The 26,386-nt window shown below is 45.9% G+C and overlaps 1 protein-coding gene across 1 annotated transcript in view; it reads left to right on the forward strand.

The window, feature by feature from the left end:
- Positions 1-26,386, forward strand: part of CACNA1E (calcium voltage-gated channel subunit alpha1 E) — a 327,543-nt gene that overhangs the window by 88,087 nt on the left and 213,070 nt on the right. The window contains exons 4-6 of the mRNA XM_088673714.1: positions 12,010-12,113; positions 13,749-13,901; positions 16,555-16,736. Coding sequence (XP_088529840.1) covers positions 12,010-12,113; positions 13,749-13,901; positions 16,555-16,736 — 439 coding nt within the window. The remainder of the gene's footprint in view (positions 1-12,009; positions 12,114-13,748; positions 13,902-16,554; positions 16,737-26,386) is intronic.

Consider the following 26,386-nt stretch of genomic DNA (forward strand, 5'->3'; position numbering starts at 1 on the left):
TGGACCATCTTAATTGGACGTCCTAAGGGTGACGTAGGTGAGGACCATCCAATGGCGCAAGGGCGATCCCGCCCTGCGCGCATGGGGAGGGCTTGCTCCCAGCCCACAACGATATCTCCCCGAGAACGGGAAACGGCTTTGGGAGGAACTCTTAGTATTCTGGAGCAAAGGGCTCACTGGGAGCGGTGGCTGTGTTTTTCTCTCTCAAACGTGGCTCCACCACGGCAAACAGTGACAGAGCTCCAAATCCTGTGAGTCAACACGTCCCCCTGTGCTGCCTGTTCCAACGATGGCTGTTGCATCATCTTGAAGCAGCCATCCCCATCTAGGGATGGCGGAAAAGAAAGGTGGGAATCTCAGGAGTCGTCGGCTGCTACTTGATCTCAGAAGTAAAAGGCAAGTTCTCTGATCCATGACATGATAACTGCCGATGATAATAACCACTAATAGCCCGATCCCAGGCACAGTTAGGTTGCGCCAGTTCCCCTGAAAACAATGGCTTAAGTGCCACTAACTCGGCATAGAACCAGGCCGCCAGTCTTGGCTGTGTGCCTATCTGACACAGGCTCTCTCTGTAATCCGATGTGTCATATAATTAAAGATTGTGGGAGGTAGGAACGAGAGCCAAAGAGGCCCTTGGATACAAAAATCGTATTTGGAAGCTATTTGGACTGAAGCCAGAGGTGGCAAATATCCAGTTCTCCTCCCTGTGCAGCCTGGTCCTGGTGTTTCCCTTCCCAGGATTATTCTCATTTGTTTGTTGCTCAGGTGGTGGTGGTTTCATTTTTGTTTTGTTTTTTGAAAATCCGAACGTGGAAATGATTTGTTGGGGAATGAAGAAATCCTAACTGGCTGGTATAGGCATAAATATGAGAGTTTTAGGAGCCGTCATGCACCAGAAGAATCATTATGGGACGTTACATATCAGGATACAGGTTGTGCATAGCTGCCAAGTCTCCCGTATTCCCCGGGAAACCCCCATTTTCAGCCGTTCCCAGCTGGAAAAACGGATTTTTTTGTTTCCCCCCGGTTTTCTTACCGGCCGGGGGAGGCTCCTTCTGTGCATGTCTGGAGTCTCTGGACATGCGCAGAAGCAATTTCTGGCGCGGTGGCCATTTTGGAACTGGGCAGAGCATGCTCAGAAGCGACTTCCGGTGCTGCTCTGCCCAGTTCCAAAATGGCCGCAGCGCGACTTCTGGTGCGACGGCCATTTTGGAACTGGGCAGAGCATGCTCAGAAGCGACTTCTGGTGCTGCTCTAACCAGTTCCAAAATGGCGGCAGCGCTACTTCCAGTCTGCCGATCCCTTATTTTTCCGGCAGGACCTTGGCAGGTATGCAGGTTGTGTGTTATGATGACTGGATGTTCTCATTTGATGTTTGGGGAAAAAACCTAATCTCCCAAGTCAAACATGTTTTCTTTCCAATTCCTCTCTAGCTCAATCTTCTTGTGATTTGAGATCTTGATAGACCACACTTGCAGCCTCCCCATTCTTCTTCTTCTTAGCTACATGTTTCCGATCCTTACTAATTTTCTCTCTTATTGTTTATTGTTTATTATTTATTGCATAATAACAAAGAATTCAAACAAAACAAAACCACAACAATACGATCTTTTACATATGTATCTAATTAGTTAAATTCATTCTGTACTTTTATCTATATGGTTCTTCTCTTAATTCCTTTTTATAAAACCATGACTTCCCTCCACCCATGTATGGCTTCAGTCCTTTAATTTTGTTTGCTCTTGTTGTGTTATGGATGTATATTTTACCTATTTACCCATTGCACCCATTTCTCTGTTTTACCTTAACTTTGCAAACTGCCATCATTGCATATGAGTGTTTTTTCATGTATTCCTTGGCACTATCCCATTTTGATTTGATTGTCCTCTAACTATTGCTGTTATTTTTGCCAATTCAATGAATTCACAAAATTTATTCTTCCATTCTGATTTTGTAGGGACTTTATCTCCCTTCCAGTTCTTTGCTATACGTATTTTGGCAGCCGCAGTTGCATAGAGGAATACCTTTTTCTTGTCGCTGGGAATGTCTCTTGCTATTATACCCAGGAGAAACACTTCTGGTTTCTTATTCCTTACCAATTTTCTCATACTCCATCAATCCATCTTTGAAAGAGGACTTCTTCTGGGCCTGCTTCCACATGCATTGCTTCTCTGTAATCTTTTCCCCAACCCACTCCTCTCCATATTTTGTGACATGCATAATCCACCCACCACAAAGAGTCACACTTTATTGTATTAATCATCACCAGCTTTTATCTGCTCTTAGCTCGATTGTATCCTATTCCGTAGTTGGATCATGAACAAAATCGCTTCTGACATTGTTTCGGAATTATCCTTGCTAGCTGTATTTTTAAGTGTGGCTCAGAACACAGGTTCCAAGGCTGGGCCTTTCATTGGTTTCTAGTTGAATGGGGAAGGACTGTGTGAGGTAGGTTTCAGATTTGAACCTTTCCCCAGGGACTATGGGCCATCTAATGCTGACAACAAAACAATTGTTTCTCAGCCATCTACATCTAAAATTACTCATAACAAAATTAAAAAATTCCTTCCAGTAGCACCTTAGAGTCCAACTAAATTTGTCATTGGTATGAGCTTTCGTGCGCATAGTGCATGCACACGAAAGCTCATACCAATGACAAACTTAGTTGGTCTCTAAGGTGCTACTGGAAGGATTTTTTTCTCCCCGACTACAGCAGACCAACACGGCTACCTACCTGTAACTAAAATCACTCATGTTTTTCAAATGAAAGTGTATGGGTCCTCCTGGTTTGCCATACATGGAAATGCCTGTGACATTTCTCAGGTCCTGTAATTTCAGTTTCTGTTCTACATTACAAGCATCAGTCCGCTGTACTACATTACAAGCATCAGTCCCTCTCCAAAACCAAACCAAACATTTTGTAATAAAGTTGCTTTTGTTACACATCCTTCTCTTCATGATACTTCACGATACTTTCCATAGAAGTGTGAATAAACTGGCCACCTTTCTTTCTGGGGAAAAAGGCACCCATAGGACCCCTATGTGGAATGTGTGACCTGCTGAGAGGAGTGCCATGCCACCCAATGCCCACCTCCCTTACCCACTGTCATGGGTTAGCAACAGTACAGGACAAATCCCCCTGCAAGTTATTTAGCTCCTGGCCAAGGACCTGGCTTTCTGCATGTTAAGGAAATGTTGGGTTGCCATACATCCAGGAATTCCTCAATGTCCTCAGTGGCGGGACCTAATGCCCATTTTACATTTTAAAGCAAATGTCCTGGATTTAGGGTTTAAATTTTTCTGTGTGTGCATGCAGGTAGCTCTGGTTCAGGCTCTGGTGGGGGTGGTTTGGGTTCAGCGTCGACAGAGAGGCTATTGGCTGATTGCTCCACAAATTTTTGTGTCTGGATTTTCACCTCTTGCAATATGGCAACCCTAGGAAATCTCTCTACACATGCTTTAAGTATCTGTAGTCTTTCCAAGGGGCACCCTTGGCTTAGTGTAAACTCAGGAGCTCCTGGAAATGGGCTCGCGGGCACTTTCCCGAGCCTTTTCGTTACCGCATTGTAGCTTAGCACGTAGCCCAAACCCAGAATTGCAGTTCAGCTCTCCCAAGCTAACCAAGAGGCAAAAGCCAAGAGCAAACCTTGGTTAGAGCTCATGGTTAGCCTGGAGAGGGCTAAATCAGGAGCCCACGTTCAGCCAACTTTTTAAGTCAAACCTTGGTTTAGCATGGTGCAGCAGCAAAAGGGAAACTGGCTGTGAGCCTGCCTGTTCATGTGTTTGTGCTAAACCACACCTTGGTTTAGTGTGCCGTGTGAACCAGGAATATGCAAATGTACCACTTGCATTATAGTTCCAAACATCAAGAAAAAGGGATTACAACTTAGTAAATTTATTTTCATGGCAGAAATATTTGTGGTTGAAAGTATAGATATATATAGGGGTTTTTTCTGCTGCTTTTTTCCTTCTTTTTATTTTTATTGATATTTCACTAAAATTTACACAAAAATTAACCATAATCAACATTGTAACGCACTGTTACAATAAATCGAATTAATCATGAATTTACAAATAAATCAAATTAATCATGAATTTACACAAAATAACTAAAAAAACAATACCCTCAAATTCCTCACCACCACTCAACCCTCCACCCACCCTTTAGTGCTTCCAGCCAATCTCATATTGCGCTTCCCCCCCCTTTTGCTCTTGCGTATACCTGTTTCCTGACTGTTTCAATGATCATTATTTTGAGCCTTCATAGGTCTTTTGAGAGATCGGCATTCTCCCAAAAACTAGTTGTATAATCTTTAAATTTTTCCCAATCTTTGTTCTTATTTCCTTCTTTTATCCCTTTAATTTCTGCTTCTTTTGTAGCCAGATTATAATAAGAAATCATTTTTAGTTGCCAATCTTCTTTTGTTGGTATAGATAAGTATAGATCAGGGGTCACCAAACTTTTTCAGCAGGGGGCCGGTCCACTGTCCCTCAGACCTTGTGGGGGGCCGGACTATATTTTGAAAAAAAAAATAAGAACGAATTCCTGTGCCCCACAAATAACCCAGAGATGCATCTTAAATAAAAGCACACATTCTACTCATGTAAAAACACCAGGCAGGCCCCACAAACAACCCAGAGATGCATTTTAAATAAAAGGACACATTCTACTCATGTAAAAAAATGCTGATTCCTGGACCGTCCGCGGGCCGGATTGAAAAGGCGATTGAGCCGCATCTGGCCCCCGGGCCTTAGTTTGGGCCCCCTGGTATAGGGGTGGCAAGTGGATTCAGGGATATCATTTAGTTGTCTCCACCTGGATGCTTCAGACCACGTTCAATTGGTTTTTGTGAGGATCACATTTGTGCCTGGTTGTTGTGAAATAACCACAATAATGCTTTAAAAAATACACTTGTTTTACAGTTTCATTTTGAGCAGCCGTGTTAATTTGTGGTTATTGATATTACCAGCTTCACACATCCAAGCATATCTTTATGACCGTGAAGGTTAGAAACATGCTGAACAAATTTTTGGAAGCTGTATTTGGGAGTCAAATGCCACAGTTTGTGGCTGTCTGGGACTCCCATAGACTAGGAGCACACTGCACAAACATACACACACACACCCCTGCTTGTATGGAGCTTTTGGCAAGTGTTTTCAGCAAAGGCCAACCGACAAGAACCTCAGCCACAGTCGACTTTCTGGTTAACCTAATGATGGATGGACTAACTACACCTTTCAATTTGCCCCTTTCAAATTTGTCATAATAAACAGGAGGAGGAGAAGGGGAACAAATCTGTTGCCACAGCTTCTTCGGTTGATGTGAAAGAGTTTCCTCCTGTCTCAGTATCCAAGGAAACGGAACTCTTGTTTCTGAACGGAGCCAGATTTTTATCCAACTGTATACTGCAGAGAGGGAAATAATAATAAGAAGAAATAAAGGTGGTTAATTGCCCAGCAAGGGAGACATAGCCAAGAGCTGTGCTGGCCTGTAATTAGGTGAATTAGTAGAACAATGACCCAATTTTGTCTGGTTTCTGGACGGCTGCGCAAAACTGGGAAAGGCTGCTTATCTCTGCCTGATTCTGCTGGTTTCTGTGCTTTTCTCTTTTTGAATCTGGCAGATGTGACCTCCCTACATTTCTCGTAAGCACCCTGTCTGTCAGAATGTCACCATGTGATAGGATGACACCTGGAAGGTCTTCCATCCTTGAGAAGGGCAGGAAAATCTGCTGCGGGATTTGGCAGCTCTTGGTCAATTCATTAAGACGATTACATCCAGACCAGTCGGTATTTTGTGGGAGGAATTTTAGGTTTGGACAATTAAAGGGAATCAATGCGCTCTGCTGCCCCTGCACAATAAATACACAACAGCAGTTGTTTTTTGTTTTGTTTTGTTTTTGCAGTTTGGAAAGTGATGAGAAAATGCATTGAAAAGTGTGGGGTGAAGGATTAGTGGGAAGAATCGCGAGCATCCTGCAAGCTAGTCAGGATGAATGCGCATTGTCATATATCTAAGCAAATCAGAACAAAATGTTCAATAAAGACAGGAAGTAGTCTAAACTCCATGTAAGGTTAGTGCAAGCAAACTGAGATAATGCTGACTTCCCAGGTTGTCCAGAGGAGCTGCCTCTGTAGTCCTACCTATAAAGGTAAAAAGGTAGAGGTAAAGGGACCCCTGACCATTAGGTCCAGTCGTGACCGACTCTGGGGTTGAGGCGCTCATTTTGCTTTACTGGCTGAGGGAGCCAGCGTACAGCTACCAGGTCATGTGGCCAGAATGACAAAGCCGCTTCTGGCGAACCAGAGCAGCGCACGGAAACGCCATTTACCTTCCCACCGGAGCGGTACCTATTTATCTACTTGCACTTTGATGTGCTTTCGAACTGCTAGGTTGGCAGGAGCTGGGGCCGAGCAACGGGAGCTCACCCCGTCACAGGGATTCGAACCGGTGACCTTCTGATCGGCAAGCCCTAGGCTCTGTGGTTTAACCCACAGCGCCACCCGCGTCCCTTGACCCACAGCGCCACCCACATCCTACCTTTATAAAGCGTTCAGAAGCTTCTGCTGGTGCAGAGCATCAACAAAAGACCGCATACACATCCCTCCAGAGCATTTTATACCAGTGATCCGGCATTCATGCTATCTCTCTGTTCTTTTGGAGGCAGAATTCAAGGTGCTTGAGTCCTGACAGCCAAATACATTTTGGGTTCAATACTTAGAGGTGAAATGAAAAATGATATACCAGTTCTGAATGGTCCTGTTCCCGTGTCATCCTGTACTTTGTGTGTGTGGAGGGGTGTTTACACCTTACTTACCCTGTTTCTACAGATATCACTGGCCTTTTCTCTGTGGCTTATCTTCACTGCTCCCCTCCTCTGAACGAGCTTCAGTCTCTGGGACTTGTTTGCCAACCTGGCAGAATATGGTCCTCATCCCAGCTGCTGTGTCTTCTGCCCACTTCCCTTTTGCTAAACTCCTCCTGGCCGATCACTGCAGCTTGTTTACTGGCTTGCGACGTTGATGTCTCAAAGGAGCATGCACCTTCTGATTTGAAGAATATTAATCTTGAGAAGTTGACACTTGTTACCTGGGGAGAGACTTCTGCCTTCCCGGGGCTGTCTCCACGTTGGATTGATTGTGCCCTGCGGGAAGATTAAATTGATGCCATAAAGAAAAGTAGCAATTTTGAAGAGCAACGTCTCGACTGGTTTGGGAGCCTAGGATATAATTACACAGGACGGCACAACTCTGTACTGGCTTGGTGGTGGAAGGCAACTGTAATTGAGTATACCTGGTCCACAGAATTGGGTTTTTTACTCTTGTTCCACTTGGTGTCCCTTAATGACCTTCAGCGAAATTGTGGTATGCACATTGCTTCTGCTCTCTCCTGAATACTCCTGACCTTTGAAGCAGAGGATCTCTATGCCGTTCAGTGCAGAGGAATGAGATACGGTTGTTCTGGAGCAGGGGTCCCCAAACTATGCCCCCCAGGCCGGATGCGGCCCAATCGGCCTCCCAATCCGGCCCACGACGACCCCCGCCTTAAAAATCGGCAAAAAATCGCCGAAAATCCTTTGTGCGCATGCGTATGGGCCTCTCCCGACCCAGAAGAGGTCATTTCCGATGCACCTCCGGGTCGAGGGAGGCCCATACGCATGCGCACAAGCGATTTTCGGCGATTTTTCCCCGCCTGTGTGCGTGTGCGCATGCGCGCGTGTGCGCATGCGCACGGGCGCGCGCTCCCCTGCCCTCCGGCCCGCTGCGCGCGCACTCCCCTGCCCTCCAGCCCGCTGCGCGCGCACTCCCCTGCCCTCCGGCCCGCCGCGCGGTAAATCTGGGGACCCCTGTTCTGGAGCAATTCCAGAGGCATGATTTGGCAAGGACCCGTTGCTTCAGCAGCTTTGCCGTCCTCACTTCGCATGGTGCACTGAGGAGATCAGAAGCCATTTGAGAGATTCCTCACATTCTAGACCCCTCCTATTTTGAGGATAAAGGGGCCAACTGAGGGTGCCTTACTTAAGAGTCCCCAAAATCGGATTCTACAGATTCTTCTCTGCCGCAGACAAAACGAGGGTCCCTAGGTCAGCTCTCTCAAAAGATTTTCCACCAAATAGTGTGGCTTTTTTTAAAAAGAAGATTTTTCAGGGGGGGGGGGACATGCTTCCAAAACAAAATTAGCATCATGGCAGTAGAATCATAGAATTGTAGAATTGTAGTGCAGGAAGGGACCTTGAGGATCATCTAGTCCAACCCCCTGCAATGTAGCAATCTCTACTAAAGCATCCATGACAGATGGCCATCCAACCTCTGCTTAAAAACCTCCAAGGAAAGTCTACCACCTTCCAAGGGAGTCTGTTCCACTGTCAAACAGCTCTTAGTGCCAGAAAGTACTTTCTGATGTTTAGTTGGAATCTCCTTCCTTGTAGCTTGAAGCCATTGGTTCGGGTCCTGCCCTCCAGAGCAGGAAAAAACAAGTGTGGTCCATCTTCCATGGGACAGCCCTTGAGATATTTGAAGATGGCTATCCTCTCTCCTCTCAGTTTCCTCTTTTCCAGGCTAAACATACCTAGCTCCCTCAACCATAACCCATACGGTTTGCTTTCCGAAACTTTGATCACCGTTCTTTGAACAGGGTCCAGGACTTTGGGTGGGATCTGGCCAAGGCAGAATAGAGCAATACAGTCATACCTCAGGTTACGGCCTCTTCAGGTTGCGTCTTTTTGGGTTGCACTCCACGCCAAACTCGGAAGTACCGGAACGGATTACTTCTGGGTTTCGGTGTGCGCGCATGCACAGAAGCACTAAATGCATGTTTAAAGGTAAAGGTAAAGGGACCCCTGACCATTAGGTCCAGTCACGGACGACTCTGGGGTTGCTTGTTTTACTGGCCAAGGGAGCTGGCGTACAGCTTCCGGGTCATGTGCCCAGCATGACTAAGCCGCTTCTGGCGAACCAGAGCAGGGCACGAAAACGCCGTTTACCTTCCCGCCGGAACAGTACCTATTCATCTACTTGCACTTTGAGGTGCTTTCGAACTGCTAGATTGGCAGGAGCAGGGACCGAGCAACGGGAGCTCACCCCATTGTGGGGATTCGAACCACCAACCTTCTGATTAGCAAGCCCTAGGCTCTGTGGTTTAGACCACAGCACCACCCGCGTGTTTACTCAGAAATAAATCCCCCTATGATTTAGAAGGCCTTAAGTGTGTTTAGAATTGCAGGCATACTTTTCTTCCAACACTCTTGAGCTGTCTGCATAAGATCTTTATAGCTTTTACATAACTACAGTGTCTGGTCATATAATTGTCTACACACAAATTTGTTGCTATTAGCAAATGAATGAAAAGTCTTTCGCAAAAACAACATTACATATCTTTTCAACCACCATTCAGCATTCATTTTTGAAATAAAATAGCCTTTCTCCACATCATTGCCAATAAACACCCATTACCTTTTTTGCATATATATCTAATTTACATTGGTTATATACCATTTATTCAATAACCTTATCTTTAACTTCCCAGAGAGAACCACTCTCAATAATGGAACCCTTCTTCATCAGTTCTGTTTCTTAATCCTGCTCCCTTTTAATGCATTAGCAAAACCATAAACACCTGTAAAGTTCTGAAATCCAACCTTTAGAATATATTACAGCTCAGTCCTACATATTATCTACTCAGATAAACCTGTTGGGTTTAGTTGGATTTATTCCCTGTTAATAATAATTGATTGATTAAACCCTTCACACATCTCAGGGCAGTTCACAAAAAAGATTAAAAAACACAAAATACATAATAAAAAACAATGACAATAACACTGTGTGGGGATTGTTTTGCATGTAAAGGTATGTTCATCATCGAACCCCCACCTGCAGCCCAAACACAGGTGCAGAAAGGACCCCCATCAAATCCATTTTTACCTTGTTAAAATGTGTGTGAACATGACAAACTTTCTCATTTGCAGATTTTATGAGTTTTCTTTGCTTAGCTTTACATGCAAGTTTGCATATGTTACAAATTCTCCCCCATCAATAGCGTCTGAAAATGTGTCGAATCAGCAATCTGTTCTTGTATGCATCTTCCCATCTAAAATGAGGAATAAATATAAAACTAATAGATAAATGTTGACACTGGTCCCACATTTGTGGGATGCGATTCTCTGGGCATCAAAACAGCTCCATCACTTTCAGGTTTGAAACCAACCTTAGAGGCCCCTATCTTTGTGGCAAACTTTAGCAGCTAATTAGTTGTGAGTTCCAAAACTGGTATCTCTGGCTGGTTTTGATAATTTTATATATGTCAAAACTTGGTTTTTGGCATTGTTTTGAAATATTTTGAGGCTTTTGGAGTGCTCTAATAAGGTGGTAAATTGTGTTTTATTCTATGACACGTGGCTCGTGAATTGCTTTGAGTTTGTTTTTTCTTGCAAAGAAGGATGAGACTTTATGAAACAACTACATCAAACAAAACTCTAGGGCTCATAGTTTCCCAGCGGTTGTTCCCCTCCTCCCACCCCTCCTTTTGTTAAAATACAGAATTGAAAGTTGTACTTCCCACAGCTGCTTTTCAGGTTTTTTGTTTGTTTGTTTTTTAAGAGTGCAAAGAATGTGGTGTGCATTGCCTAGCTTGGCCCTACATTTTAACAGTTGGGGAGATAGCAGAGGGAGTATACAGAGAGAAGGGGAAGAGAGAGGCTATACACACATGCACGCACGCACACACACATATACAGTGGTGCCTCACAAGACAAAAGTATTTCGTTCTGCAAACGAAAAAATGAAAGGCACAAATCTGCAAAAAAAATGAAAGGCACAAATACAGGATGGGTTACACCTGGCTTGAGAGCATTACATGTGAAAAGGATCTAGGAGTCCTGGTAGACCACAAACTTGACATGAGTCAACAGTGTGATGCAGCAGCTAAAAAAGCCAATGCAATTCTGGGCTGCATCAATAGGAGTATAGCGTCTGGATCAAGGGAAGTAATAGTACCACTGTATTCTGCTCTGGTCAGACCTCACCTGGAGTACTGTGTCCAGTTCTGGGCACCACAGTTCAAGAAGGATACTGACAAGCTGGAACATGTCCAGAGGAGGGCAACCAAAATGGTCAAAGGCCTGGAAATGATGCCTTATGAGGAACGGCTTAGGAAGCTGGGCATGTTTAGCCTGGAGAAGAGAAGGTTAAGGGGTGATATGATAGCCATGTTCAAATATATAAAAGGATGTCATATAGAGGAGGGAGAAAGGTTGTTTTCTGCTGCTCCAGAGAAGCGGACACAGAGCAATGGATTCAAACTACAAGAAAGAAGATTCCACCTAAACATTAGGAAGAACTTCCTGACAGTAAGAGCTGTTCGACAGTGGAACTTGCTGCCAAGGAGTGTGGTGGAGTCTCCTTCTTTGAAGGTCTTTAAGCAGAGGCTTGACAGCCATATGTCAAGAATGCTTTGATGGTGTTTCCTGCTTGGCAGGGGGTTGGACTGGATGGCCCTTGTGGTCTCTTCCAACTCTATGATTCTATGAACTTCGTCTTGCGAAGCGCTGCCATAGAAAACTTCGTCTTGCGAGTTTTTCGTTGCGCGAGGCATTCGTCTTGTGAGGTACCACTGTGTGTGTGTAATGGCTTGGGATGAGGACAAGCAATGCCAGAGGCTCTGCGGAACAGGGGGAGCACAGCCCCAGTTCAAGCCTCCCCCCCCCCCCGTGCAGAGGTCGAGCCCGTGAGTGCTGGTACGAATGCAAGGCTGGCTGGATCAGGCTGAGCAGGAAAATGTGAGTCTCGGCACCAGTGTGTATCTTTAAATTGCTGCTCAGCTTAAGGATGCTAAGTTTAGACCTAGAAATGGCTGTTGACTCACAGTGGAGGGTAAGGTGCACCAGTTCCGGCTGTCAGGTGCCTGGTGTGCGTAACGCCCCCTCCTGCAAGCAGGCAGGCAGGCAGGCAGGCAGATGTGCTTTGCCCAAGATCTATGTTTAGTAACTTTTTTTTCTTGTTTGTCTCCAGCATCCTCGCCACAGCAGGGACACATTTCAACACCCATGTGGACCTGAGGACACTGCGGGCAGTGCGAGTGCTCAGACCCTTGAAGCTTGTCTCAGGCATTCCTAGTAAGCATCTGCTTTCTCCCCATCCCTCCCTCCCTCCCTCCTTCTCCTCCTGCTTCCTCGCTGAGAAGCATTGGTGTTTACAGTGTGAATCCTTCGTATCCCGCTGTGCTGTTCGCAGAAATGCTTTACTCAACCAGGGGGGGTTATTGCAGGAGATGTGCATGAAATGCCCCGGGTTCACACATTCTGGGATGCTGCATGTGGGGTGATTGGTAACAACTGAGTTGCCAGCTCTCATGAACCTGAGGCAGGGGCGTAGCAAGGGGGGGTGATGGGGGCGGGTCGCCCCGGGTTCCAGCCTGGGGGGTGACACTTGGCATGCCCCTCCCCGCCCCTCACCTCCGCCCCCGCACGCCGTATGGACATACACGGTTCGTATGGGCTGCCGCTGGTGCACGAGTGGCATCCCGTTATGGGCCGTTGTATGCAAGTGGCAGCCTGTGGGGCCGCTGTGCACCAGCAGAACCCCGTACGGACTGTGCATGTGCAGCATCCTGCTTATGCACACTCCATACAGGGTGGTGCACATGCCCGGTCCGTACGGGCTGCTGCTGCCGCTACCGTAAGGGTAGCACCCCCCAGTGACTCCAAAGCCAAGTCTCAGCCTCCCGGTAAACAGCGCTGAGCGGGCTGTTTACTGGGAGGCCGGAGGCTCAGTTTTGGAGTCATGGGGGGGCGCGACCCCTCTACGTAGAGCACATGCGTGGCGTCTTTACATAACACCACATGCATAGTGATGCTACGCATGTGCGCTGCGAGTGACGCCCCGCCCCCGGGTGCACAGCAATTTGCCGCCCCCGGTGACGCAGCGGCTTTCTACGCCGCTGACCTGAAGCCCTGGGAGGAGCCTGGTGGGCAAGAGCTTGCTGGATGCTGGAAATGGTTCTGGTGGACAGCCCTTCTTTTGGCTAATGACTGTCCCATTTCTACCAATTCTGTGATGTGCTGCCAGACCAGCACCTACTTTAGTCCGCCGGGTCCCATTCGCCCTGAAACCCCGCATAGACGAGGAAAGGGGTGTTATGTACTGAGCTGAATCATAGAACAATAGGATCCAGAATCAGCAGTCTGATTCTGGGTCCTATTGTTCTATGATTCAGCTCAGTACATAACACTTTACCTCCCTCAGACTTTAGCATTGTAGTAGCCAGCTTTCCAGAAGTTTTTTTTGTAACCACTTCAGTCTTTGGGCTTATTCATACTTACCTTTTCCTCTGCTCTTTCCAGGCATTGTCTGCACTTTAAAGCTCTGTCCCTGAGGCTGAGCACCCTTTGTTTTTGCTCCGGAGCTTTTCCAGAAAAAAAACACCCAAACACCACTCTTTAAAGCTGAATTGAAGCAAATGGCAATATGCAGAAAACCTGAATGTGGGGAAAGCTCTGGGGCAAAAGACATGGAGTTTTAAAGCAGGGACCTATGCCTGGAAAGGGCAGGGCAAAGGGGAAGTGCAGATAAGCCTTAAATTGACTTCTTCATATTGTAATGGCTCTTCCTCCTTCTCCTCCCTCCCTCCCTCCCTCCCTCCCTCCCTCCCGAGCTCCTACATACTGTATAGGAGAGATAAATTGTCCCGACCGCATCTGGCGATGGTACTTCTATTTTTAATTGCATTCTCCCCCTTTCCCTTCATCAAGGTTTACAGATTGTGCTCAAATCCATCATGAAGGCCATGGTGCCTCTCCTGCAGATTGGTCTCCTCCTCTTTTTCGCCATCCTGATGTTTGCAATCATTGGCCTGGAGTTCTATAGCGGAAAGCTTCACCGGGCTTGCTACGTAAACAATTCAGGTGAGGAACGTCGCATGTCCCCTCTCCTTTCCCAGCTCAGTTCTTGCCTTTGACTTCTCAAGTGCAGCCATAGCAAACACAGGAAGCCATCAGGGGCTTCCAGGGTGGCCACCAAAGCACCGATTTTCCCCACGGGATGTTGCATCTTGGTGCCACTGCTGGCGGGAGGCTGCTTCAGTCATTCTTCCCCACCACAACAGGAGGAGGAGGTGAAGGAGTTTTGCCACTGGAGTCGCATCATGCTCGCCTCTGTGCTTTTTGGATATGGGGGGGATTGTGGGCCCCACCCCAAAAAATATTGCAGGGGGGGCAAAAGGGCTTGGCCCCCAGGAGCTGGTGCCCCTTCCCCTGAACCCCACCCTACCCCACCCCAAAAGGCTCAAGGAAGATAACAATAGAAACATTGCTAGCAATAAAAAAAAAACTTATTATTTATACCCTGTCCATCTGGCTCGGTTTCCCCAGCCACTCTGGGCGGCTCCCAACAGAATATTAAAAATATGATAAAACATTAAACATTTAAAACTTCCCTAAACAGGGTTGCCTTCAGATGTCTTCTAAAAGTCAGATAGTTGTTTATTTCCTTGACATCTGACGGGAGGGCATTCCACAGGGTGGGTGCGACTACTGAAAAGGCCCTCTTCCTTGTTCTCTGCAACCTCACTTCTCTCAGTGAGGGAACCACCAGAAGGCCCTTGGAGCTGGACCTCAGTGTCTGGGCAGAATGATGGAGACCAGGGCCGTCTTAAGCACCTCTGGCACCCTGGCACCGTGGTGCGACGGATCCCTCCGCCACCCCCCGCCACCCCCCGCCACCCCGTTTTCCAGTGCCACGGGCAGGCGGGCGGCCGGGCTCAGCACACAGCGCTGCTGCCGAGGGCGCTGCTGCGTGGCGGAGCGGCCGGCGCCACCCAGCCTGGCCGTAGGGCCGGCCCTGATGGAGACACTCCTTCAGGTATACTGGACCGAGGCTGTTTAGGGCTTTAAAGGTCATCACCAACACTTTGAATTGTGCTTGGAAACGTACTGGGAGCCATTGTAGGTCTTTCAGGACTGATGTTATATGGTCTCAACAGCCACTCCCAGTCACCAGTCTCACTGCTGCATTCTGGGTTAGTTGTAGTTTCCGGGTCACCTTCCAAGGTAGCCCCATGTAGAGCACATTGCAGTAGTCCAAGCGGGAGATAACTAGAGCAAAGCCAAATAAAAGTTCATCCAATTAAAATCCTCACGGAAATATCCTTACTCTTTGCTGACCTCACCCTAAAACAGGCATCCCCAAACTGCGGCCCTCCAGATGTTTTGGCCTACAACTCCCATGATCCCTAGCTAACAGGACCAGTGGTCAGGGATGATGGGAATTGTTGTCCAAAACATCTGGAGGGCCGAAGTTTTTGGGGTGCCTGCCCTAAAACATATACATGCACACACATTTTGGAGTTTTATGCCAGATTTCCCAACACCAAAAACAACTACACAGGAGAGGATTTTGCTTTGGGATTTGTGGGATTTTTGCAACGAGGTGCATGGATGTTTGCAAGGCAGCACAGATAAGTTCAGGACACAAACATTAACTGAATCGTTTTGTGATGAGAGGGTGGGGGAGAAATGGAAAGACCCTGAGTTGTTGCAACACCTCCCCACCCAGCACCACCCAGTGGAAACCAGAACACTGCCAGATGGCAGCTGTGGTTGTAAGGTTTTGCATTTCTAAGGCAATGGAGTTATGAGAATGGATATTTTAAATGCTTGGATTCAGAAGCATAAATCACTTACTCTGCTGCATCCCCACATTTTGTGCAGGGTGTGTGTGTGTATGTAATATAGAATTTGCAACACTCTAGTGCCCCTCTTGAATGTGACGAAGAACCTGAACCCAAGGTCAGGCTATGGAGAAGTCGGGTGAAGCTAGTTGGATAGTTGTTGGCCCAGCTCTCTGTTGCACCCGCTCAGTTCTTTGGGGAAAGTAACTAGAATGCAATGGTGAGACCGCGTAAGGAGGGCCAATACTTAGTTCCTCCCACAAGGAACTGGAAGTCTCTAAGAGCAATTGGGCAGTTTTAACCCACCCACCCCAAGAGTCCTCCTGGGTGCATTGCAGTTGGGGATAATGCCCAATGAGGGCAAAATTCTGGTGCTGGGGAGGCCCAGCCTCCTACAGAGAGAGGATGCAGTGTGGACCCATGTGTGCTAACTACACAGAGATGTAGTTCTCTGTGGAAATTCTTGCTGCATGAAAGCTACAACGTCACAACCTTTTTATGGGGCAAACCAAAAGTCACAGAGCTGTGAGCAAGTTTTTTTTTTGAATTCCCTGTAACTTTTCATCAGTTGTCCAGTGAAACAAGAAGTGTGTGTGTGGGGGGGTGGCCCCCTCCTTTTTGGTTGTTTTATTTTGTATCTTGACAGATAAAGAGTTCTGGAGAACTCAGAAGCTTGTCCGCAGCACTGTAACATTTGGTTTGGTTGCAATAAAGGTTATACAATACTGTGGATCTTCCCTGCTCTTGGGGACATTCCTTTTGCTTTCCGTTGATTCACCTGTGTCCTATTGGTTTAATCTGTGTATGATTTCAGGTGAATTGCAAGACATTCCTTTTGCTTTCTGTTGATTCGCCTGTGTCCTATTGGTTTAATCTGTGTGTGATTTCAGGTGAATTGCAAGAGTTGGACCCGCCTCATCCCTGTGGAGTACAAGGATGCCCTACAGGTTATGAGTGCAGAGAGTGGATTGGTCCCAACGACGGGATCACTCAGTTTGACAACATCCTCTTTGCTGTGTTGACTGTCTTCCAGTGCATCACCATGGAAGGATGGACTACAGTGCTGTACAATGTGAGTAAAATCTGCAAGGAACGACTCTGAAGATAATTAGATCTTCAACTTAATCTACATTGTGATGTCTTCAGTTTGCCATTATTGCAGTGTTTTCACTTCTTTTCTCTCCACATCCTATATCATGTAGGTCTTGCCCAGTTCACCTTGCTCAGCATATGCCCACTGCAAGTGAGAATCAGAATCAGAAAATCTTTATTTGCATCAGCCACTAGCCATAACAATAAAATAAAATAAAATGTGCTGCAGATAGAGGTAAAAACTTAACTATACAAAGTACATTTGGGAAGTTTTATATCAATAATCCAATAATAGATCTTATTCTAATTGCCCCCGCTAAAAACCTTGCAGTTTTTTCTGTCACCTGATCATCTTGATCTGCTAATAGAAAGGACACAGTAGCAATGGTTGAGTCAGGTGACATGGACAATAGTAGAGGAGTAATAACCTCACTCCTCAAATCTTTATAAAGATTGCAAGCCAGAAGCACATGAGCCACTGACTCAATACTGCCACCTGCACATGGACACAACCGCTTTTCCAGTGGAATTTTTTTGAAATTGACCCTTAGGTACAGCCAAAGGCAGCATACTCAATCTTATGAAAGTAAAAGCGTGTCTGTATTTTGGAATTGTTAAATTTTGTGAATAGGGTGCCAAAGTGTCAAAATGACTAGGTGGAAAATAATCCTAACCATGGACAAAATTTCCTTATTGTGGCCAAATTGTTCTATCGCTCGATATCATACAGGCGCTGTCTAATTAAATTATGCCTGTTGTCTTTGTCCATGGAGTTTTCTTGGCAAACTACTGGAGTGGTTTGCCAGTTCCTTCTCCAAGTAGATCACATTTAGTCTAAACTCTCAGCTATGACCTGCCCATCTTGGGTGGCCCTGCACGGCATAGCTTGTAGCTTCTCTGAGTTATTCAAGCCCCTACGCCACGACAAGGCATTGACCCATTAACCTGGACCATAAAGAAGGCTGATCGCCAAAGAATTGAAGGCAATGATCCCATTCTGAAGGAAATCAGCCCTGAGTGCTCACTGGAAGAACAGATCCTGAAGCTGAGGCTCCAATACTTTGGCCACCTCATGAGAAGAGAAGACTCCCTGGAAAAGACCCTGATGCTGGGAAGGATTGAGGGCACAAGGGGAAGGGGACGACAGAGGACGAGATGGTTGGACAAAATGGACAGTGTTCTCGAAGCTACGAACATGAGTTTGACCAAGCTGTGGGAGGCAGTGGAATACAGGAGTGCCTGGCTTGCTCTGGTCCATGGGGTCATGAAGAGTCGGACATGACTAAACGACTAAACAACAACAACAAATTAAATTATTTGCTTTACTGAAGCTGAATGTTAATAACTGTTGTGGTGATAAACCAGAAAAGTAAAGCTTTTGGTTGACAATTTTAGTCCAAGCGCTGTCATGGCAATCCTGCGATACTAAGGGTAGTAGACCAGTGGGGTTAAAATTTAGTGAACAAGTAAGCTTGTTTCTACTTTTTCACAGTATTACATCTATTCCCTTCAGTGCTTCTATATTAAATTGTATAATGTGTATGAGTTGTGGGGGTTTGGTACATCCTCAGGCATTATTTTAACAAGTGAGCTGAAGCTGCAGTGTTTTCCTGACTGTGACGCCCCTAGCTTTTGGTACAGTAGCACCATGTTAAACCACACCTGCCTCCCTTTCCCAAGTGTGGACAGTGTGGACAGCAGGCTCGCATAGACTTAATGTGTGGTTGCTATTGAGAAATAATATATATATATATATGTGATAAGAATAATATAGGAGAAAACTGGGTATTGAAACTTGCTTAATCTAAATCATATATCCCAGTTTACAGCGGCCCTTTAAAGTACGCTTCACACAGAGTATACGCAGTCAGAAGTTGACCTGGCTAAGAAAACACTACCAAGAGCGTAGGAAACTATCTCCCTTAAATGAAACCCCTTACTAGCTGTACGCTTGTAAAAGCATACAGAAGAAAATACAAACTGTTGGGTTTCTTTAACTGAAAAACAAACTTACTCTAAAGAGACTTTAAACTAAAGATAAACGCTTTCTCTCTTAGCAACATTCCAACCTTCAACCCATTCCAAACCTCCCACAAACTCCCACATAACTCCCATTAAAAGAATTAACAGTAAACTAGCTTTATAACTAAGCAGCTCTCAAACTAAGATTCAACTAAGGAATCTCTTAAACTGAGAACAACTGAGAGAGTGATCTACTAAGAGATGAATCAAACTGAAAGATCTAACTAAGAGATACAGAAGGCTTTCTGGCAGAGCCTTATATACAAGAAGCAGAGCCCACGCCTGTGAGCAATTAACAGAAACACCGGCACCTGTTTCTCTTAAACAGACAGTATTTACATTAGACCGGCTCTAAAGTAACTTGACTATTCAAAAAATCCAACAGTTGCCTGGAGTGAATAAGTACCTCCAGATTGCTAAGTGAAAAAACTTGAAAATTGGAATAATTTATTTGTTTTCTTCTTGCTGTCTCTTTGTATGTGTGAGTGGGCAGGGTAACTTTCCTTTTTTTTTTTTGTTTCGCAGACTAATAACTTTTTCTTTTTAGGAAAGTTAAGGATTTTTCTTTTTCTTTCTTGAGGAAAAGATCACAATCCGTGATGCGTACTTTTCTCTTACTGTACTTTTAATTCTGGTAAATTTCCCGTGCTTTTGGATTTCAAAAACCTAAACCTGTTGCACCAGAGGCAAGAGAGGAAAAAGTCAAATACTATGTACATCATGGGATGGTATGCTTCTGTCAAACCTCTTACATCTGTTGTGTTTTTCCCCACTGGGGGCCTGTAGGGCAGACCAGAGTTGGACAGGACAGGGAAAAGGTTTCAGAAAATGGAAATTTCAGCTAGATAAAAATGGGATGGTGGTGCAGAAAAAAACTCAAGGGAAACATTTTTTGCCAGATCTTCGGCTGACAGTGTGCTTTGACAACTTCCAAGGCTTTGACAGAGCCAAGGCAAGCAGGCTGTGATGTATGAAGTGATTCACCTCTTTAAATTGTATATGCTGTAGTGTCATGAATGAGCCAGCTCCCAGGGAAAGGTTGCCTTGAAGAAAGCAGCCAAGGACAGAGAGGGTTAACTGCCACGCAGGATGAGCATCGACTAGTGCCAACTCCCCCACCCCTTGTAATGCCGACTGATAAGGGAATGACTGGGAGCAAGCTAGAACACAGTCAAAGTTCGCTGGAAGCACAAAAAGGTGAGAAAAGGTTAAGAGACAGCCTCTCAGAGAATGGGGAAGAGGAGGGAGCTGACCCATTCAGTCCGAGATCTTGACGAATAGGAGGGCTGCAGGATAGGAAGCAAAACAAAAGGCATATGAAGCGGAAGTTCAGTTGCTTCTGGTCACGCCGGAAGCAGTCTTCAGAAGGGTCATCTTGATTGATGGTGGTGGAGGCTGTGTTAAAGCCTCCCAGAGCTATCTGCTTGTTTTGACAAGAAATCAGCCGGGGGCTGGACTTCTGACATCTAGCTTAGAACATGGGACTCATCCAGTGCTCTGTTGGTTTCTCTGCAGGTGCTCAGGCAAGAAGGACTGAACAAATGTAGGGTCATGGCAGGTGGTGGGGCTGACTGCTGAGGGAGCTCCAGCTGGACCCTTGATTTGTGTCTGGTTGTGCTCCTCTCTGGGTGTGTGCTGCTGGATCATCCGGTCTGTGTGGTGCCTCCTAAGCCACATCTTCTCTGTTGGCAACCTGGGTGCATCCTGGCCACCTCCTCCTAACTTTGCAGGGCACTTTCATAGAAAACCACTGTCAATCTCCGCAACTATATTCAACTGCAAGACACTGTTCCAGTGTTCTTTTAGGTTTGTTGCTGCTGCTGCTGAAGATGAATAAAAATAGAATTGGATGAACACCTGCATTTGGGTAGCCTCCCCCCTCTTTTGTGACTTAGCCATATGGCATGATCTGTACACCCATGCAGCTGCTGTCATAACATCAGGCATGGGGGAACCAGCAAGGTATACAAGTTAGAAACAGCGATTAGGCTCCTGACAAAGCAAGTCTTCTGAGGGCAGACACATTTGCTAATTATCTAAAATAAGGCGTCTCAGCAACCCCCATCAAACTCTTCCTGTCCCTTCACATCTCTTCCTCCTCCACCCCCCCCCCCGCCATGAACTGCGGTAGTACATGTATTGAAGCGAAATAATTCCATTATAAGTATGCAATACAACTCCTATAGGAATCTGATCATGTAACCGTGCTTAAAGGCTTGGCAGACTTCCTTCGGTGAGGTAGGCAGCAAGAAAGAACATAGTTCTTAATGATGGTGCCCAACTGCAGGCATGGTGGCTGTGTTCCCCCAGCTGGGAAGTAGCAGAGCAGCTAAGTGCTCAGATTGGTGCCTTCCCCTTTCTGCTGGGAAACAAAGCCCTTGTTTCTTGGTTCCTGTGGCCTGTGCTGCTGTAAATAACTACAAATAGCGACCATCGGTGCCTCAGCAAGGCTACTGTAGAGAATAATTATTAGTGTTTCGTCTCTGAGAGATTGAGAGACTGGACTACTCTCTCAGGAGACCAAAGTTATTTGATGCATTCAGCTGCGAGGGAAGTGAATATCAAGAAATGAATTCATTCATTTCCTTCTATTTTATCCGTTTATTTTTCAATGCCATTCCTTTTTTTTTAAAGCAACCTCAGGGCAGCTGACAACAATTAAACGGGACAACAAATTCTGATCAACACAATTTCAAATGCAGCTTGAACAACAGTGACTTATAAAAATAGCAGCATGTTTTAATAAAGCTTTGGTGGCATTTGGAACAAAAATAATATATTTTCAATTACCTGCCAGGCAAGCACTCCTCCACAGACTGTGTTCTTGCCAGGCCTTGTGTTACCTCTCCTCCTAAGGGGCTGGGGTGAGTCTGGGGTTGGGCCAGGGGTTCAAGCACAACATGAGGGGGGGTGTCTCTGAGGGAGACAGGCAAAGGGTTTTGAGGGGGGGGGAGATTCAGGCATCTTGAATGTGACAGCATGCTCTTCAGGGTCCTTAGTGACATGGAAGGTTTCTGCACAGCCCTAGTCCTGTTCTTCACATAGTCCCCATGGAGTCAAAGCGAGGCTGGACACACACACACACACACAAAACCACTAGAGGTTGTCATGGGGGAGGCTGAGGGCTGTCAGGTCAGGAGGCCATTTCCTATCACTGCACGCTGCCACATCCTTGGTTCCCTTGAGGGTTGACAACAGAGTGTGGGGGTCAAGCACAGGGGCAAGATTCAGCCCAGGAGCTGCCAGTTGCTAACCCCTAAGCTAGAGACAGATACATTTGTGATGAAAGTGATGATCAGTTCCAGGCAAGGTGGTTGTTAGAAACATTCTCTCTTTGGCATGAGTCAGGGGATATGCATGGAGAGAGAACAAGTGACACCTGCTTTCCAAAAGGGAATGCTAACAAGCACCGAGAGAGCAGAAGTTATTCTAATTAAAATGCATGCTCAGGCAGAAAGACAGAATAGAGACCAGATTTGTACCCAAAGGCGCTTAGAGCAGATACAAGGTTGTGGAAAAGGGACCAAGCAGAATGGTGCAATGTTATACGCACAATTAATAAGCTCTCTTGTTTGGGAAAAGCAAAAGTTGCAGGAGAGAGAAATCAGCTAGCATTCCAGAATAATTTACACAAAAAAACCATGTTTCCCTTTTCCACAAAAGAAAATTGAATATGTGAAATATCCATAATAATAATAATTAATAATAATTAATAATAATTTATTATTTATACCCCACCCTTCTGGCTGGGTTTCCTCAGCCACTCTGGGCGGCTTCCAACATAATATTAAAATTCAATAATCTATTAAACATTTAAAGCTTCCCTAAATAGGGCTGTCCACTCTAGGCAACAGGAAAATGTTGCACTTGACTGCTTCAGTGATCATACATCCCACACCTTCTCCCCCTAGACCCCCCACTTTTGTGTGGAATACAGTGGTACCTCGGGTTATAAACACTTCGGGTTACAAACTCCGCTAACCCGGAAGTAGTACTTGGGTTAAGAACTTTACCTCAGGATGAAAACAGAAATCGTGTGGTGGCTGCGCAGCGGCAGCGGGAGACCCCATTAGCTAAAGTGGTACCTCAGGTTAAGAACGGTTTGAAGTTAAGAGCGGACCTCCAGTACGAATTAAGTTTGTAACCAAAAGTACCACTGTATGCTGGAAATTGTGGTGTGACGCCCCTTCCCACTTTAGCAAACCCTCTAAAGGAGAATGGAGGAAGAAAGGAAAATACCCTTGGCTATTCCAAGTTTCCTTTGTGACCTCAGAATGAGGTAGCTCTGAGCCTACCCGCCAGTCTGTAGTTAAGGCGGGCATCATCTGGGTCCTAATCCCTGTGTGAAGTCCAGATTAATAATAGCATAAATAAACCACTGAGCCTAGGGCTTGCTGATCAGAAGGTCGGCGGTTCAAATCCCTGCGGCGGTGTGAGCTCCCGTTGTTCGGTCCCAGCTCCTGCCCACCTAGCAGTTCGAAAGCACATCAAAGTGCAAGTAGATAAATAGGGACCGCTCCGGCGGGAAGGTAAACGGCGTTTACGTGCGCTGCTCTGGTTTGCCAGAAGCAGCCATGTCATGCTGGTCACATGACCCGGAAGCAGTCTGCAGACAAACGCCGGCTCCCTCGGCCTATAGAGCGAGATGAGCGCCGCAACCCCAGAGTTGGACACGACTGGACCTGATGGTCAGGGGCCCCTTTACCTTTACCTAAATGGAAGCAGAAACCAGCCCACCAGCTCCTTTTTGGAACTGTGGACTGAATCCCCAATAGCTCTGCGACAGTGATGGTTTTTATGCGTTTCAGCTTACAGTTTGATTGGGAATATGAGTCATTGTTCAAGTTACAAAGCCTTATCATCCATGAGTAATAAAACGTGTAACATTGGTTCGCCTGAGGCAAACTTACGCCTAGCGGCCCACTTGTGCCAATCACAACTCTAGATTCTTGGTTCCTAGATTTTTCCATCAAACCTGTTGTTGTTGTTGTTGTTGTTGTTGTTGTTGGTGTTGTTGTTGTTGTTGTTTACCAACCTGAAGGCAGTAGCAGGTTGTGACTATCTAGGCAGGTCATCCCAGTAATAGGTCATCGTTGTATTTTAACATATGGAATTGCAGGCTGGTAAGATTAAATGCACATCTGTATATGGCAGGACATGGTGTGCCCTGCAGATCTGACAACCAGAACATATGCCCACCGTGGGCAAGTGGATGACATGCTTGACTCTTGATGCTCGTGTATGTGTGTATATTTCCTTCTAGGATAAAATCTGCAGCCCAAATACATGCTTATTTGAAAGTCGGTTCTAGTAAATTGCAGATGACTCCCAAGCAAGCATAGGATTAAAGCCTAAAAGCTTTCATTATATAATAAGTATCTAAATGTGCAGTTATATATATAGAGAGAGAGCAATCCAGCCAAATTTAAACACTTTTAAATGCAATTTGTATATCCACAGGTGATTCTTAAGCACATGTTTTAACACTTCCATTTAAATCAATGGTGCTTAAAAGTGAATTTTGACTACCGTAGATTGTGCCCACTTGCTTTATAGAAAAGGAAACAGTACATTCACATTATGTGGATAAGTTCACCACAATTTTATTTTATTTTAAATTGGTCAACACATGTTAGTTATTTGTAACACACTGGTGGACAAAAGGGGGAAGACTCAATTGCCTTCCTCTTTTTTAAAACCCCGCCTTATTGTCTGAAGGCCATTCTCGCTTATGTTGACTAGCTGGGTATCTATTTGCAAGCCTGCATTTTGGTACATGAGCAAGCCAAAGCTATGAGTTGCACCATGATAGCTAGGCAAACTCCGGCCCTCCTGATGTTTGGGACTACAATTCCCATCATCCCTGACCACTGGTCCGGTTAGCTAGGGATGATGGGAATTGTAGTCCCAAACATCTGGAGGGACAGAGTTTGCCTATGCCTGAGCTAGTGTCACTGCACACAGTAACCTTTTTTTATTATTATTAAAGAGGGGGGTATTTTCACAATTTACCTTACAAGTCCCATTTTCACAAGGTTGATTACACATAACTAGATTTTACTCTCCCAGGTCTTACTTGCAGAACAGAAGCAAAATACATAAATCGATTTCAAGCCAGCTGAAAAGGTCTACTTAGTCCGCATTCTTGCTTTGCGAAAAATCGATGGAGGATTTGCTATTCATTTTTGTTCCATGTGCAAGCTTGGGTCCTCAGATAACAGACAAGGTGTGGGTACACATTTCGTTCACACCAATGTTTGTTACACCATGTCAGTGAGGAGGCGGAAGCAACGCACACCTATTTAAAAGGGACTGCTGAAATTTTTGCAGTTAGGATAAGGGTTTCTGTTTGTCCCTGCTTCTCTCCCTGGTCGTTTCTCTCTCTGCACTTTGGCACAACAAGAAAGGGAATGTTGTGTTGCGTTTTCCCTTTTTCTGGCAGCCGCCCTTTGATGTTGAAAGAGAAGGCTCCTCTCTCCAGGAGACTTTTGCTGTTATTGGGCTGCCACAGCCTTTGGCTTTTCCAGGACTGCACTGGGGTCCTCTGGGACTGTGGTTGCACACATCAGAGCAACAGTTTCGAGACTTAATTGAATCCATGCTTGCTCAGGGAAGCTGGAGATGTAGACATTTGAAACAAAGAGGGCAGGAACGGGGCAGGCAAAGTGGATTAAGGAAGATTAATCCTTGTTCACAGGCAGTCTGACAAGGGGATAGAAAGTTCAAGAGGACGGTTTCTCAACTGCAATGAGCTAAATGGCCCGAGAAACTTGTGGAAAGCTGATAATGAGCTGGGATTACTAGAGGGGGCAGAGGATACTCCTGCTGACTGTGCACTGACTTTTCATACACAATATACCTTCAAAGCACACTGAAAGCACATTTTAGTGTGTACACAGTCTAAGGCTGCAATCCTGACTGTAATCAGAAGTAAGTTTCACTGAACGGAGTGTATGGAGTTTTAGGGTAGGGGTAGCACCTCTCTTGGGGGACAAATTGTGCTCCTTTTTTGTCCACCTTTGGTCCCCACCCTGCACTCAGCTCTCACCTGTGGCCCCTAGAAGCTGTCAGCATTTGACAGCGGCCACATCCTGGGAAACGGCTTCAACTGGCCAGCTAAACCAGGTGAGGGCACCTGATGGGTCTCAAACCGATGGTGAGTCAGGAACTTCCCATGCAGGTGGCGCTGTCGTCTAAACACCATTCTTCAACATCAGCTTTGTAGGACTGGTCATGTTGTGCAGATGCCTGATGATCATCTTCCAAAGCAACTATTCTATTCCGAACTTTAAAATGGCAAGCGTAATGTTGGTGGTCAACAAAAAAGGTTTAAAGACTGTCTCAAGGCAAATCTAAAAAAATGTAGTATAAACACTGACAACTGGGAAACACTGGCCTGCGAGCGCTCCAGTTGGAGAACAGCCTTTACCAAAGGTGTCATGGGCTTTGAAGACACTCGAACTCAGGACGCAAGGGAGAAACGTGCTTGGCAAATCCACACGGTGATCAACTCCCGCCCGGAAACCAATGTCCCCACTGTGGAAGGACGTGTGGATCCAAAATTGGCCTCCACAGTCACTTACGGACTCATTGTTAAAACCGTGTTTA

This window comes from Zootoca vivipara, chromosome 7 (genome assembly GCF_965207765.1).
Source record: "Zootoca vivipara chromosome 7, rZooViv2.hap1.1, whole genome shotgun sequence".
NCBI lineage: Eukaryota > Metazoa > Chordata > Lepidosauria > Squamata > Lacertidae > Zootoca > Zootoca vivipara.